At 37.5% G+C, this 13045-nt stretch overlaps 1 protein-coding gene across 3 annotated transcripts in view; it reads right to left on the reverse strand.

Annotated features, from left to right (window-relative positions):
* LOC122550728 (paraspeckle component 1-like) overlaps positions 1-13045 on the reverse strand; it is a 123363-nt gene that overhangs the window by 94956 nt on the left and 15362 nt on the right. For 2 of the 3 annotated variants that reach the window (XR_006311930.2, XM_043691888.2), the window contains exons 3-6: positions 11385-11414; positions 10746-10841; positions 8239-8435; positions 6351-6435 (exon numbers count right to left, since the gene is read on the reverse strand). Coding sequence is in view for 2 of the 3 variants with exons in the window: in XM_043691888.2 (XP_043547823.1) it covers positions 6351-6435; positions 8239-8435; positions 10746-10841; positions 11385-11414 (408 nt within the window). In the remaining variant the exon portion in view is untranslated. The remainder of the gene's footprint in view (positions 1-6350; positions 6436-8238; positions 8436-10745; positions 10842-11384; positions 11415-13045) is intronic. The other variant, XM_043691889.2, reaches the window with a different exon arrangement.

The following is a 13045-nucleotide window of genomic DNA, read 5'->3' on the forward strand; positions in this document are numbered from 1 at the left end:
GGGGACCTCAAATTACAAAGGGATCTTCATCAGGTGGGTCAATGGGGTGAGAAGTGGCAGATGGGGTTTAATTCAGATAAATGAGAGATGCTGCATTTTGGGAAAGCAAATCTTAGCAGGACTTATACACTCAATGGTAAGATCCAAGGGAGTGTTGCTGAACAAAGAGACCTTGGAGTGCAGGTAGATGATAGTGAAGAAGGCATTTAGTATGCTTTCCTTTATCAGTCAGAGTATTGAGTACAGGAGTTGGGAGGTCATGTTGTGGCTGTACAGGACATTGGTTAGGCCACTGTAGGTATTTTTCGTGCAATTCTGGTCTCCTTCTTATCAGAAAGATGCTGTGAAACTTGAAAGGGTTCAGAAAAGATTTACAAAGATGTTGCCAGGATTGGAGGATTTGAGCTATTAAAAGAGGAGAGGCTGAACAGGCTGCTGCATCAGAGGCTGAGGGGTGACCTTACAGAAGTTTACAAAATCATGAGGGGCATGGCTAGGATAAATAGACAAAATCTTTTCCCTGGGGATGGGGAGTCCAGAACTAGAGGGTATAGTTTTAGAGTGAGAGGGGAAAGATATAAAAGAGACCCAAGGGGCAACTTTTTCACACAGAGGGAGATATGTATATGGAATGAGCTGCCAGAGGAAGTGGAGGAGGCTGGTACAATTGCAACATTTAAAAGGTATTTGGATGGGTATAAAAATAGGAAGAGTTTGGAGGAATATGGGCCGAGTGCTGGTAGGTGAGACTAGATTGGGTTGGGATATCTGGTCGGCATGGACGGGTTGGACTGAAGGGTCTATATCCGTGCTGTACATCTCTATGAGGAAAGCAGTGCTTGAAAAACCAGCTGCCAAATGCTAAGTCCCTGGTCCAGACACATTTCATCCTAGGATCTTCAAAAAAATTACTATTGGAGGTTATTAGATGGATTGGTGTTAATTTTCAAAACTTTAAAAGAGGTTCAATTGAGTTGTAAAGAAGTAAACATATATTCCCTACAGAAGGGAGGCCGGAAACTTACCAGTTAGCTTAAATTACAGTGGTAGGGAAGGTATTAGAATTGACTATTAAAGAAAAAGCTGCACACTTAAACTCAAGATAATTGGGATGAAACAGAATGGTTTTAACAAAAGGCAATCATGTTTTACGAAATTATGGGAGTTCTGACAAAGATTAACTTGCGTTGTGAATAAAAGGGGAGCCTATGGACATACTATACTTGGTTTAGCATAAGGCAGGTGATTTCAAATGCCACAAAACGTTATGGCAGAAAATAAAAGCTCTGGGGTAGGGGATGAAGTACTGGCATGGATGTGATGAGTGGAATCCCACAGCGACCTGTGCTGTGACCTCAATTTTTCCCATCAGTGAGTTGGACGACAGAAGCAGAGGAAATGTTAGATAAATTTGTAATGACACCAAGGTAGGTAGTAAAGGTTGTTGTGGAGACATAGGTTTCTAATAGATATAAACAGGTTGAGTGAGTGGGCAAAACTCTGGTAGAGTATAATGTAGCAAAACACAAAAGTTGCTCACCTTTAGCATGAAACACAAAAACCCAGAGTATTACTTAAACTGAGCACAATTGCTTAAGTCCAAAATTCAGAGGGCTTTGGGAGTTCTGGTGGATAAGTCACAAATCAATTGTTTGCACATGCAGTATTTAATCAAGAAGGTTAATTGAACATGAAAGCAAGAAAGTGGTGCTTCATTTATACAGGGTATTGGCAAAACCATATTTCAAGTGCTGAGTGCAGTTTTGATCTCCTTAATTAAGGATAGATGAAACTGCATTAGAAACAGTTCAGACAAGATTCACAAGGTTGATACTGGAATGAACAAGTTGTAGTATTACCAGGAAAGCTAATATTTCATGATTGACTTAGCTGTTATATTCATACAATTAAAATATATTCATGGATCAGTTTATTTTGCTGAAAGTGAGAGGAGAAAGATTTTAAAAAGACACCCTGTTTTTTAAAAACAGAGGGTGGGTCACATGTGGAATGAACTTCCTCAGGAAGTGATGGATTGGAGTACAATTACAGTGTTTTAAAGACATTTGGATAAGTACATGAACAGGAAAGGTTTGGAGGGATATGGGCCAGGAGCAGGCAGGGGGACAAGTTTAGTTTTGACCTGGTCTGTTTCCGTGTTGTATGACTCTAGAACTCTATACTCAATAAGCATCTTTGTACTGTATTAGCATACGTCCTGCTTGGCTTCACTTGACAAAGAAATGTACCATAGGATTGTAAACAAACTGAAGGCAGTAACCTTAAATCTTTAGTCTACAGGGCAAGGTGGAGAGGCCCTGGCCAGATCATTTCCATTTCATGACTGCGAGAATATGTTTAATCTTGAAGATTACAAAACAGAGGTGTTATACTCCTGGCTTATTAGCCTCAAAAAAAAACATAGTCACAGCTATATTTCTATACGGATAACTTACTTAGCAATGAGTTAATTACACGTAACTAAACCTAACCTTTGGACAAAATTTAGCCTTTGTAACAAAGTTAACTCAAATACAATGTTTTTAAGTTTGCAATTATACCACCTTTAGATGGATACCTAAAGACTATGTGGTGAAGAATATTTCACAATTTTTACATCCTGTCCTTTGCGTTTGTGTTACATTTGAGTAACAAAAACTCTTTCCAAGCATTCAAACTTCAGATGATTGTAAGGAAAAGCAAATGGTCAGTGTGAAAAGTGTTTGATTTAATAAGGTCGCTGAATAAGTGACATTAGCTCAAGAATATCAATCACTGGGCCCTGACTACATAAGCCTTTCTTTTCATTAGCAAAGAAGAAAATTTCAAACGATCCTTTTATCTTAGCTAAAAAGTTATGAAGTGACCAAATTTAATAAAGAGGTTAGATCCATGAATAACTGACAACTTCAAAGCCAGTCAGCAGGGGAGAAGGGACCATCAGTCTATGTCAAAGTGTAATGATGTAAATGATCATGAGCACATGGTGAATCGGCTGCCCTTCTTTCCACTGGAGTTTCACAGAGTGAGGGGCAATTTGATGAAATGATCATGTCTTGACAAGGTGGGTATGGAAATGACGCTTCCTCATCAGTAAGTTCAGAACTAGGAGGCAGATTTTAAAATTAGGGGTCACACTTTCAGGACAAAGATGATGAGAATTATTTTTCCTCAGAGGGCTATGAGACTTTAGAATACTCTGCCTCAAAAGGTGATGAGGGCAGAGACACGGAATATTTTTAAGAAAGATGTGGAAAGATTTTTTGGCAAGACAGACCAGCATTATCACGGGGAGATAGAAGTACAGAATTTGAACACAAGTAGATTGACCATTATGTTATCAGATGGTGGTTATAGACTCAAGAGGCTGAATGGTCGACTTTTGCTCCTATTTTTTGTCCACTGAAGTAGCATTACTGGAAATGACTGTTGGACCTAGGACACCAAGTTGATTTGATCAGAACTTGTGCCTCCATCATGCTGGGGGCATCTTTTTTGTTTGGTACAATTATCTTGTTTCTTTTCTCATGAAGTTATGTCACAATCTGATGGTTATTGTGCAGCATTCAGGTCTCATATTTTGTTGATTTTACTATTTATTAGCATTCTTTTGCCTTTGTACTGCGAAACATACTCTGTCCCATTACACACACTTTTTAAAATTATTTTACCCAATCCATTCCTGCACTCGTTCAAAACCTAATATGACATTAACTTTACCCATAATGATATTGAGACAGTTAATGGTTTCTTTCCACACACTCTGTCTGGGTTGAGTATTTTCAATATTTTCTGTTTTTAATTTCACTTCCAATTCAAATAAGTTTCACTTTTATGCAAAAAATTGCACTTGGGCATTGTTCAGTTTGATTTATTCTGTAGTACTCACATCAGGAACGATATAGGCTGCAGTGTAACTTTAGAATCATGACCGACACACTGGTATAGTGTTGGAGCACTTATGCCCACTTGTGTTGTTCAGTGTGAAGCAGAAATTTCAATAGATTAAAGAAAGCTTGGTTATATGCTGGTTAATGAACTTCAATCAAGATTAAGGAGATCAATTTATCAATTTCATTGTGTCAAACAAGCAACAAAATCACTATACTTCTAATATTCTACATGGCAAGTTAAGGAAAATATACAAGTCTGTGATGACAGACCACATAACTCAAAGTTCCTTCTGATATGTCGACCCTGCCTAGTACAGATCATCCAATGCATGTTTGTGCTTGCTATTTATTGTTAGGCGAATACAGCTATCCTTCCATATTCAACTAAGAATGGGTGCCAAAGATGACGGTCTTAAAATTATACAAATCTGAAGTCCACTTGAGGAAAATCATCAGATCTGCTAGTTTCTACAGAGAGAAAAACAAGAGTTAATATTGAGTCTCTGGTTTTATCTCTACGGATGTTGACAGGACTGCAGAGTTTCTCCAGTTTATTTTTCTTTCAAATTTCCAGCATCCGCAGTTCTTTGTCTATCATATGAGGGAACGTGTTACCTTTTCAATTCTGAAAAAAAAAGATGCTGGCTTCTAATTTTTAAATTATATTTGCAGTCCATTGGCAACTGCCAGTGACAGTAGATTTAATCCAAAAGTACAAGTGAAGAAATCATGCTTCAATTGCACCAAATTCTAGATCAAAATACAACTGCAGTATTTTGGTGAAATTTAGGCACCAAGTCTGAGAAAATATATGTTGATCCTTTATTCCAGTTTAGAAGGTTGCAAAGTGACCTAATTGGGACCTTCACAAAGACCTAAAAGACAAGAATTTGAAGGCAGGAAAAAAAAAACAGAAAAACAAATTTCTCATGAAAGAATCTAGTCCTAAGAATGTTACTCGGACCCTCTCACCAGAGCTACTGAAGAGTTGCTGTGTAATTCCAGCATTTTCTGTTTCTATTTCAATTTCCAAAATGTCCAATATTTTGCTTTAAACACCAGATGTCAACATGGTTATATCTTTGGCATCAGCAAGAAGTGCAAAAGGCAACAGTTAAAAATCTAAGTTACTTGCATCAAAATACTTGAGCAATTGGAGGCACAAATGGTAAATTATTGATCTAGGTACTTTCAAAATTTGACATGGGCCTTTCAGTGGGTCTTTTGTGGAGGTCATAACCAGTATCTCCTTCTAACTTGTTGCTTTCCACCAGCTTGCATTTAATTCAATATATAACCTACAGGTTAAAAACAATTGAAAAAAAAATTACTTAAATGTGGACCAGCAGGCAATTTTAGAGTGTTTTGCGAAACCAGCTCATGTGATGACAGGAAATGAGATTTTCACACAGCATGTACTTAGGATATGGAATGTACTGCCAGGAAGTGTATTGGTGGCAAGTTCAATTGGAGCACTGAATGATCATTTAAACAGAAACCATGCACAATCTTACAGGAAAAAGGGCAGGAGATTGGCATTAAATTAATACCCTCTGGAACTAGTATGAGCATAATGGGCCAAAACAGCTTCCTTCTACATCTTAAAAATTCTGTGATTCTGTGCCTCTCAGTAACACATAAAATTTAGAAAACCTTCTACAGAATCTGTGAAGTGTGATAATATTTTTAAAATCATATATGCAAGGGCAATTATTAAGACTGAGCACTCGTGCTTCAAGAGCAACTTTTAAACCACATCCCATAGTTTACCAACATGGTGCGGTACATTGTTTTGGCCAGGTTTTGACATTTAACATAATGCAACAATTTTGTCAAAAATGAATGCTGCTAGCATTTAGATAACAACCTCAGCTAGCTTTAAAGGAGACAACACCAGCAAATGGAAGGAATTTCAAGTTATCAACCTTAACTTTGATTATGGAAAGCATCTCTTTTCCTGCAGGTATGCAACACCTAATTTCTCCCACAGCTGAAATAGAATTAAACATTCCTTCACAGTGACACCACCAACATAGGAAGGATAGTTTCTCTCAACAAACATCAAATTTCATCACACTGTGAGACTGTCACTACACAATTATGCACAGTGCAAATTTTTGTACAAAACTATCATGCAGCTGTAACATCAGCAGTTGTGATTTACAAATCACTTGCTGTACATAATAAATCCCAGCAAAATGCAAAAATTGAGACTTTTGCATTAATATTATTTTAAGAGAATTAGCCAACAATTCTGTTGAGATTAAACAGTTACATAATTGTAAGTAGGACTAAACACTTACTAACTACACCAACAGGACTGACACATAAATGCATACCTTCTCTACTTTAATATAGATCATGGCAAAAAATTCTAATTTCCCATTTTTAGTTTTACACTGCAGTTAAAAGTGAACCCTATAGCATTCCCAATATCTTTATCTGAACTGCACATACCTCATTTCTATCTGTTTCCGTTTTTGCAGTTCTTGATTCCTCATTTCTTCCAAGCGTCTCAACTCCTCTTGACGTCTCATCAAATCTAAAAACAGATTAAAGAGTTAACACAGATCTAATTTACGTTCTGCAAAAATCACTTTCATAGATACTTCTCTTAAGAAGTTGCATATATTCACTAAATTTTCAGTCTATTTTCACTTCATGCAGCAAAAATATAATTTCATCCATATAAAAATAAAGACTTCAGAAGTAGATACAGTTACTAACAAAGTCACAGGAAACCAAGTAACCCACACAATCCTGTGGTTACTCCCCTGCAAAAAAGAGACATAGATGATGATGCCCTGTGGATTAATTGGCCTTCAATCTTAATTTCCCCAAGACCATTTCCTGAATAATATAGATTGCCTTCAGTTCCTGCCTCTCACTCACCCCTGTGCTCTCCAATGTTTCTGGTATGTTATTTGTGTCCTCCTTTGTGAACTCAGAGCAACATAGTATTAATTGATGAGCCATTTGTTTGCCCCCCCATTATAAATTCCCATTTGACGGTTATCACAAAGCTAGTCCCTTTTTTCCTAAAAGCTGTTCCTTGCCTCAAGGAGACTCTGTGATTTTTTTCCAGAGGGGCAATAAACCAGGCCGGGCTCCAATCAGTCTCATTTGGTACAGATATGAAAAGGATTTTGGAGAGGCCTTTTGTTTATATGTAAACAGTTGAGACTTCAGGCCAAAGTGGTCATGTTTTAGAAGTGACCTGTATAATGAAAGGGAGGTGGTCAGCTCTTTAGCTGAGCTGAGCAGTTTTACTTCAGTCCTGAACTGGGAATTGAACAGGGAGCAGTGTGGAAACACACTTTTTTCTTCTGCCCTTCAACTTCAACCTGTAAGCATGTGTTCCATTTATACAGGGTTTTAAAGGGAGCTTGCTTATTGGGACTGTTGTGTATATTCAGAACAGCATAATAAAGTCTAGTTGGATAGTCTGAGTTCTGTAGGGGTTCTTTATTTCATTGTGTAATTTTGTCAATAAATTTCTGTTTTAAAATCTAGTAGTCAACCTTCTTTTAGGATTGAGATTCAGAAATATTTCATTTAAAGGGCTAATGAATGTTTTTAATTCTTAATAACAGAGATTTGATGAGATCCATCAGAATATATTTAAAGCTTAAATAGACAGGCATCACAGGAAATCAAGGGATATGGGTGCTGGTGAAAAGTGGTGTTAAGGTCAGTATTTGGTGACAGCATGTGACTTAATTATGTTTAATACAATTTATTTCTAAATTTGGAGTTCTGAATTTTGTTGTGATGAAATCCTGACTTGGTTATTTAAAATTGAGTATGTTTAAACTCAAGCGTATATAAACACCAGGAAGAGCTGTCAGATTTTCCCAGACTAGGAGCCAAGTTAAATTAAACCCTTTGAGGCGTAAAAGAAACAAACTTATCTTTTGCTGTGAGTATTGTACAAAGAGATTACTTTTGGGTCTGTAATAATCTTTTGGGGGGATTAATATTTCAGCACGCATTTCAAAATCTAAACTAACCTATTAGCATATAACAAGTTATTTTGTTTTAATGCTATGGCTCAATGATCTCATGTTCATTGTAAAAGCAAGTTTGCTACATTGCATGCTTGTGTGTTTCAGTGAAACAACCTTGTCAAAACCAAAACATGATCAATCAAGCTATATTTCAGTCCGAAATCTGATGTCTCCACTCATAAATCAATTAGGATCATAACATTAGACATAACTGAACTGAAAAGCGGAACAAGCTCAATAAGTCTTTTGGGCTATTCTCCCTATACTTATTATGTAATTACAGTGTGTTGTACAAATTATGTATAAAGGTGGTTATGGTTGAAAGTTCAGCAACCTACCTTGTCTCATTAGCATAAGCTGATGCTCGTGGCGAGCTGCTTCCATTTCTGCCTCAAGTTTCTGTTTTGCTTCTCGGATGTTCCTGTCAACTTGCTCACGTTGTTGCTTTTCCATTTCATCAAGGGCTTTCCACCGAGACGCATATTCAAACTCAAATGTCCCAGGCTGAGCAAAACGTGGTGGCTGCTCTCTTTCCCTAATTCAATAAGAACATTCATTAAAGATAAATATGGAGATGCAGTGGTATGGTTACAACTGTACTGAATTCGTAATTCAAAATCCCAGACTAAAGTTCTGGGATTATGGGCTTGGATTCCTTACTTGCAGACAGTGAAATTTGAATGAAAATGTTACTCCAATAGCAATCACATAACCGTTGTAAATACTGAGCTACCAGATGAAGTAGTGGAGGCTGCAACATTTAGAAGGCATCTGGATGGGCATATGAATAGGATGGGTTTAGAATGATATGGACCATTTGCTAGCAAATGGGACTAGATTAGGATAGGATATGTGGTCGGCATGAACGGGTTGGACTGACAAAATAATCAGCTTAAATGACTGCCCTTACTAGCATTTAAAAATACATGCAATTTATCCCAATTAGCAATACATGGATGATAGACTTGTTGTGTCATCATAGTCTTACCAGATCATAGGGGCTGCTCTCTTATTAGAGAGAAGCGATTGGTGGTGATTTAACTTGAGGACCACCAGACCTCAGGCGAGGGAAGAGGTTGAGAAGGAGAGTCCTTCATGGTAACCTCAAACCAGTGATGGGAATTGAACCCACTGTTTGTATCATACTACTCTGCAAACCAACAATCCAGCCAACTGAGCTAAACAGATTCCTGAGCATCATTGACTACCTGTGCATTATCTTAAGTCTGAATAGCATATTGAAATAATCTCAAAACAATAAAGAACACATTTAATGAGCTGAATGGCCTACTTCTGTGCCAATTTTATGGCTAATCTCAAACACACCAGTACTTTCATCAAGCTCTTTAAAAAAAAAGTATGACTAATGCACAAGATGGAAATGGAGAAGCTCTTAATATCAATTTCTGCAACCTAGACTGTCATTTCATAGGGTAATAGCATCTATTTTTCTCCAGTTGAGAGTGTGGTGCTGAAAAAGCACAGGTCAGGCAGCATCTGAGGAGCAGAAGAATTGACGTTTCAGGTATAAGCCCTTCATCAGGAAGGAAGGGAGGGAGGGCTTATGCCCAAAACATCGGTTCTCCTGCTCCTCAGATGCTGCCTGACCTGCTGTGCTTTTTCAAGACCATATTCTCGACTCTGATCTCCAGCATCTGCAGTCCTCATTTTCTTCTACTTTTCTCCATTTCAAGCGGCACAGTGGCTCATGGTTAGTACTGCTGCCTCAATTCCACCCTTGGGTGACTGTTTGCGTAGAGTTTGCACATTCTCCGAGTGTCTGTGTTTTTCCTCCACATGTTTCAGTTTCCTCCCTCAGTCCAAAGATGTGCTGGTGAGGTGGATTGACCAGGCTGAATTGCCCAGTGACCAGGAATGCATAGGTTTGGTGGATTAGCCATGGGAAATGCAAGTCATCGAGTATGGGGTGAGAGACAGGTCTAGATGGGGTGCTCTTCAGAGGGGCAGTGTGGACTCAAAAGTGAGAACAATTGGCTTCCACACTGAAGGGATTCTATGATTCTTACGGTTGTGCGAACTATCTTCTATACAATCCAGTATGTACATATTCCAATAACTATTTCTAAATAGTATTTGGATGGCAACTCCACTACTGCAAATGAAACCAGTTCCTTATTTTTTTAAATTTATTTGCTTTCAAGATAGTGGGTTTGATAATTACGATCAAAGTGACATGTACAAATTTGGGGGTGAAGAGAGATATAGGGACTTCAGGATCACAAAAAAAAAGCCAGATAGTTCAGTGCTATCAACTTCAGCGTAGCCTCCCTTGATGGACTGAACCCTTAATAAGGGGTAACAAGTCAATATAGTCATAAACTGTGAAGATATGAATTTAATGTAGAATCATACAGTACAAGAAACTCTTCGACCTACCAACAAAAAAACCCTCTAAATCAAGATAGTGACCATAGTCCATAAATGCGTTGTAGATTGTTCTCAGCAAATGTAATCAATATATCTTTGACAGGAATCATTGACTTTCATGTTAAGCGCCAAAAATGAAAGTTTCCTGCTCAAAATTATGGAGCTGCTTTCAGCATAAAGTATCAAATATTAGTCATGGAATGCATTCCCAGCATCACTTATGCTCTCAGCCTTAAGACAGAAAATGCTAAGACCACGAAACAGTAACATTTTCCTTCAGAAAAACAAAAAAGTGATTTATCATGTGATTTGCAAACAGAAAAATGATGCAAGATCATCTTTGTTGAACAGAAATGTACCACTCAAATGAATGCAAACCCCAAAAATTATACACAGGTCAAAGCAAATGGAGATTTTTTTTGCACCCAGCAAATAAACGAAGACCTGAAACATTTACTTGTGGTATTGTGTGTTCTTTTGCAGTAGTTTTTCAGGAAGCCCATCTTCATCATCAAACTGTTCCATGGGCTCCACAATAACAGGACGAGGAGAGCTGGAAAGCAATGACAGATAAATGTTATAGCTGAAAAGGTTGATAACCATTAAAATATTATATTAAATAGAATAACCATGTTCTTCAACAGCTTGCACGAAACAATGTATATTTGGAGAAGGATCCAACTTATAGAATCCTACCTTAAAACAGCTGCAGATTGTAGGTGATTGTGTAACTGTCCTATATTAATGTTGTTGATCATATGAAAAATATCCGCAGTGTTTCTATGCTAGTGTAAACAGATTTCAGAAACGTGCTTATAAAAGGGAACAGATGTGTGAAAAAGGGTAAAACTAAGACACAAAGTCTTAAAAGTGTACAATTGACAGTTAACGGCAAGACAAATTTAAGAGTTGTATTAATCTACCATTTTTTCCCCCACAGTGTTTCCTTAGTGGGTTCTTAAATCCAAAGATCCATTCAGCAGCTTGGGTGTTTATTCATCAGTATCTATTTGGTTTTCAGGAAACCGGGAAATTCATTGTAAATATAGTTATCTACACAAGTCACATTTTTTTAAAAACCATGAAATTCTCTTACTTTATCGCCTGGTTCGTCATATTGGAAGTCCTATGGGAAACAATATTGGTTCGCTGTCAGGTAATAATCATATATATTTTGCATGTGATTGTGGTTAACTTCATAGTATATTTACAGAAACAGGCCAAGCATGTCTAAATCAGTGTTTAAGCTCTAAATCAGCCTCTTTACCATGTAAAATAATGGAAGGATGCATTATCAAGAAAAAAACCTTAAAAACATTGAAAATCATACGAATTAGGAGGAGTAGGCCATTCAGCCTGCTTCACCATTCAATAAGATCCTGGCTAATTGGATTCTAACCTCATTCACATTCCCATATATCCACGATAACCTTTCAACATGTTATTAAATAAGAATCTACCATCCCTCCCCCTACCATTTCAGGGTAAGTGTGACTCAATCCTGGAGGAAGAAATTTCACCTTGTGTCTTGTATCTTAAGTAGATGACCCCCCCACCCTTACAGTTCCATATTCTGCCATATGAACAAATATTTAATCCATCAAGACCCATCAGGGTTTCAATCAAGTCACCACTTACCTGATCTAAATTCCAGATACAAGTCTAGTCTGACCTTTCCTCATAACCTTCCCATTCCAGACACTCGTCTGGCAAGCCTTCTCTGAAAGGTCTGAAACACATTAACATCCTTCCTTAAATAAAAAAAGGAGACAAATTCCAATTGTGGAACTCACCAGTGCCCTATATAATTGAAGAATAACCTCCCTTTTTTGTATTTAATTCCCCAGCTGAAAGAATGTTGTTAGCTTTCCTAAATAGTTGGCGTACCTGCATTCTAACTGTTTGAGATTCATTCATGAGGACATCCAGATTCCTCTGCATCTTAAGAGCTCTTGATGCTTAGATAAGCTTTTCATTCTTTTACATTTCCTAACATTATACGCTATTTGCCATATCTATTCCCACTCGTTTTATCTATCCGTATCTTCTTCATACACTTGTAATCTCTTCACAATTTCCTTTCGTATCTTTTACGGTTGCCAAATTTGTTGGTGACATATCTTCTACTCCTTCAGCCAAATAATTTACACAGATTGCCAACAGGCAAGATCCCAGTGCCGAAGCCTGCAGTACACCACTGACTACATACTTCCAGCTGAAAGAGAAGCATTTATGGCTAACAAGAAATAATGTAAGCACACAAACTTCTAGCTTGCCAATATGCTATTGTCTACAATGTGAGTTTTTATTTGATGTTTCATCTTTATCAAATACCTCCTAGAAATTTGAGCACAGTACATCCACCTATCTCCCTTTATCCAAAGCACCTGCTCTCCTCAAAAGAATTCCAATAGATTAGTCAAACATTGTTCTTTCACAAAACCATGTTGACCCTGCCCAATTACCTTAGAACTTACTCCAATACCTTGCTATAATCTATTCTAACATTTTAACCTCTGACATGCTAAGCTAACCAGCTTAACTGACTTCTCTCTTCTTTACCTGCTTCCCCTTAAACACATCCATGCTAATCACCTCAGATCAAGCCACATGCTTATAAGCAGACATAAGTAAATTGCCAAATTTAGAGCAAGTGAACATTTGAATGTGAAAACAATACATATTCAGAACCAAGAATGCACCCAAAATGATAGCATGTTAACAAAGCTTCTATGGAAAATGATTGAGATAGCATCC

The sequence above is a fragment of the Chiloscyllium plagiosum genome, unplaced genomic scaffold (assembly GCF_037043375.1).
Source record: "Chiloscyllium plagiosum isolate Xiang-an unplaced genomic scaffold, Cpla_swu_hap1 HiC_scaffold_6, whole genome shotgun sequence".
NCBI classification, from domain to species: domain Eukaryota; kingdom Metazoa; phylum Chordata; class Chondrichthyes; order Orectolobiformes; family Hemiscylliidae; genus Chiloscyllium; species Chiloscyllium plagiosum.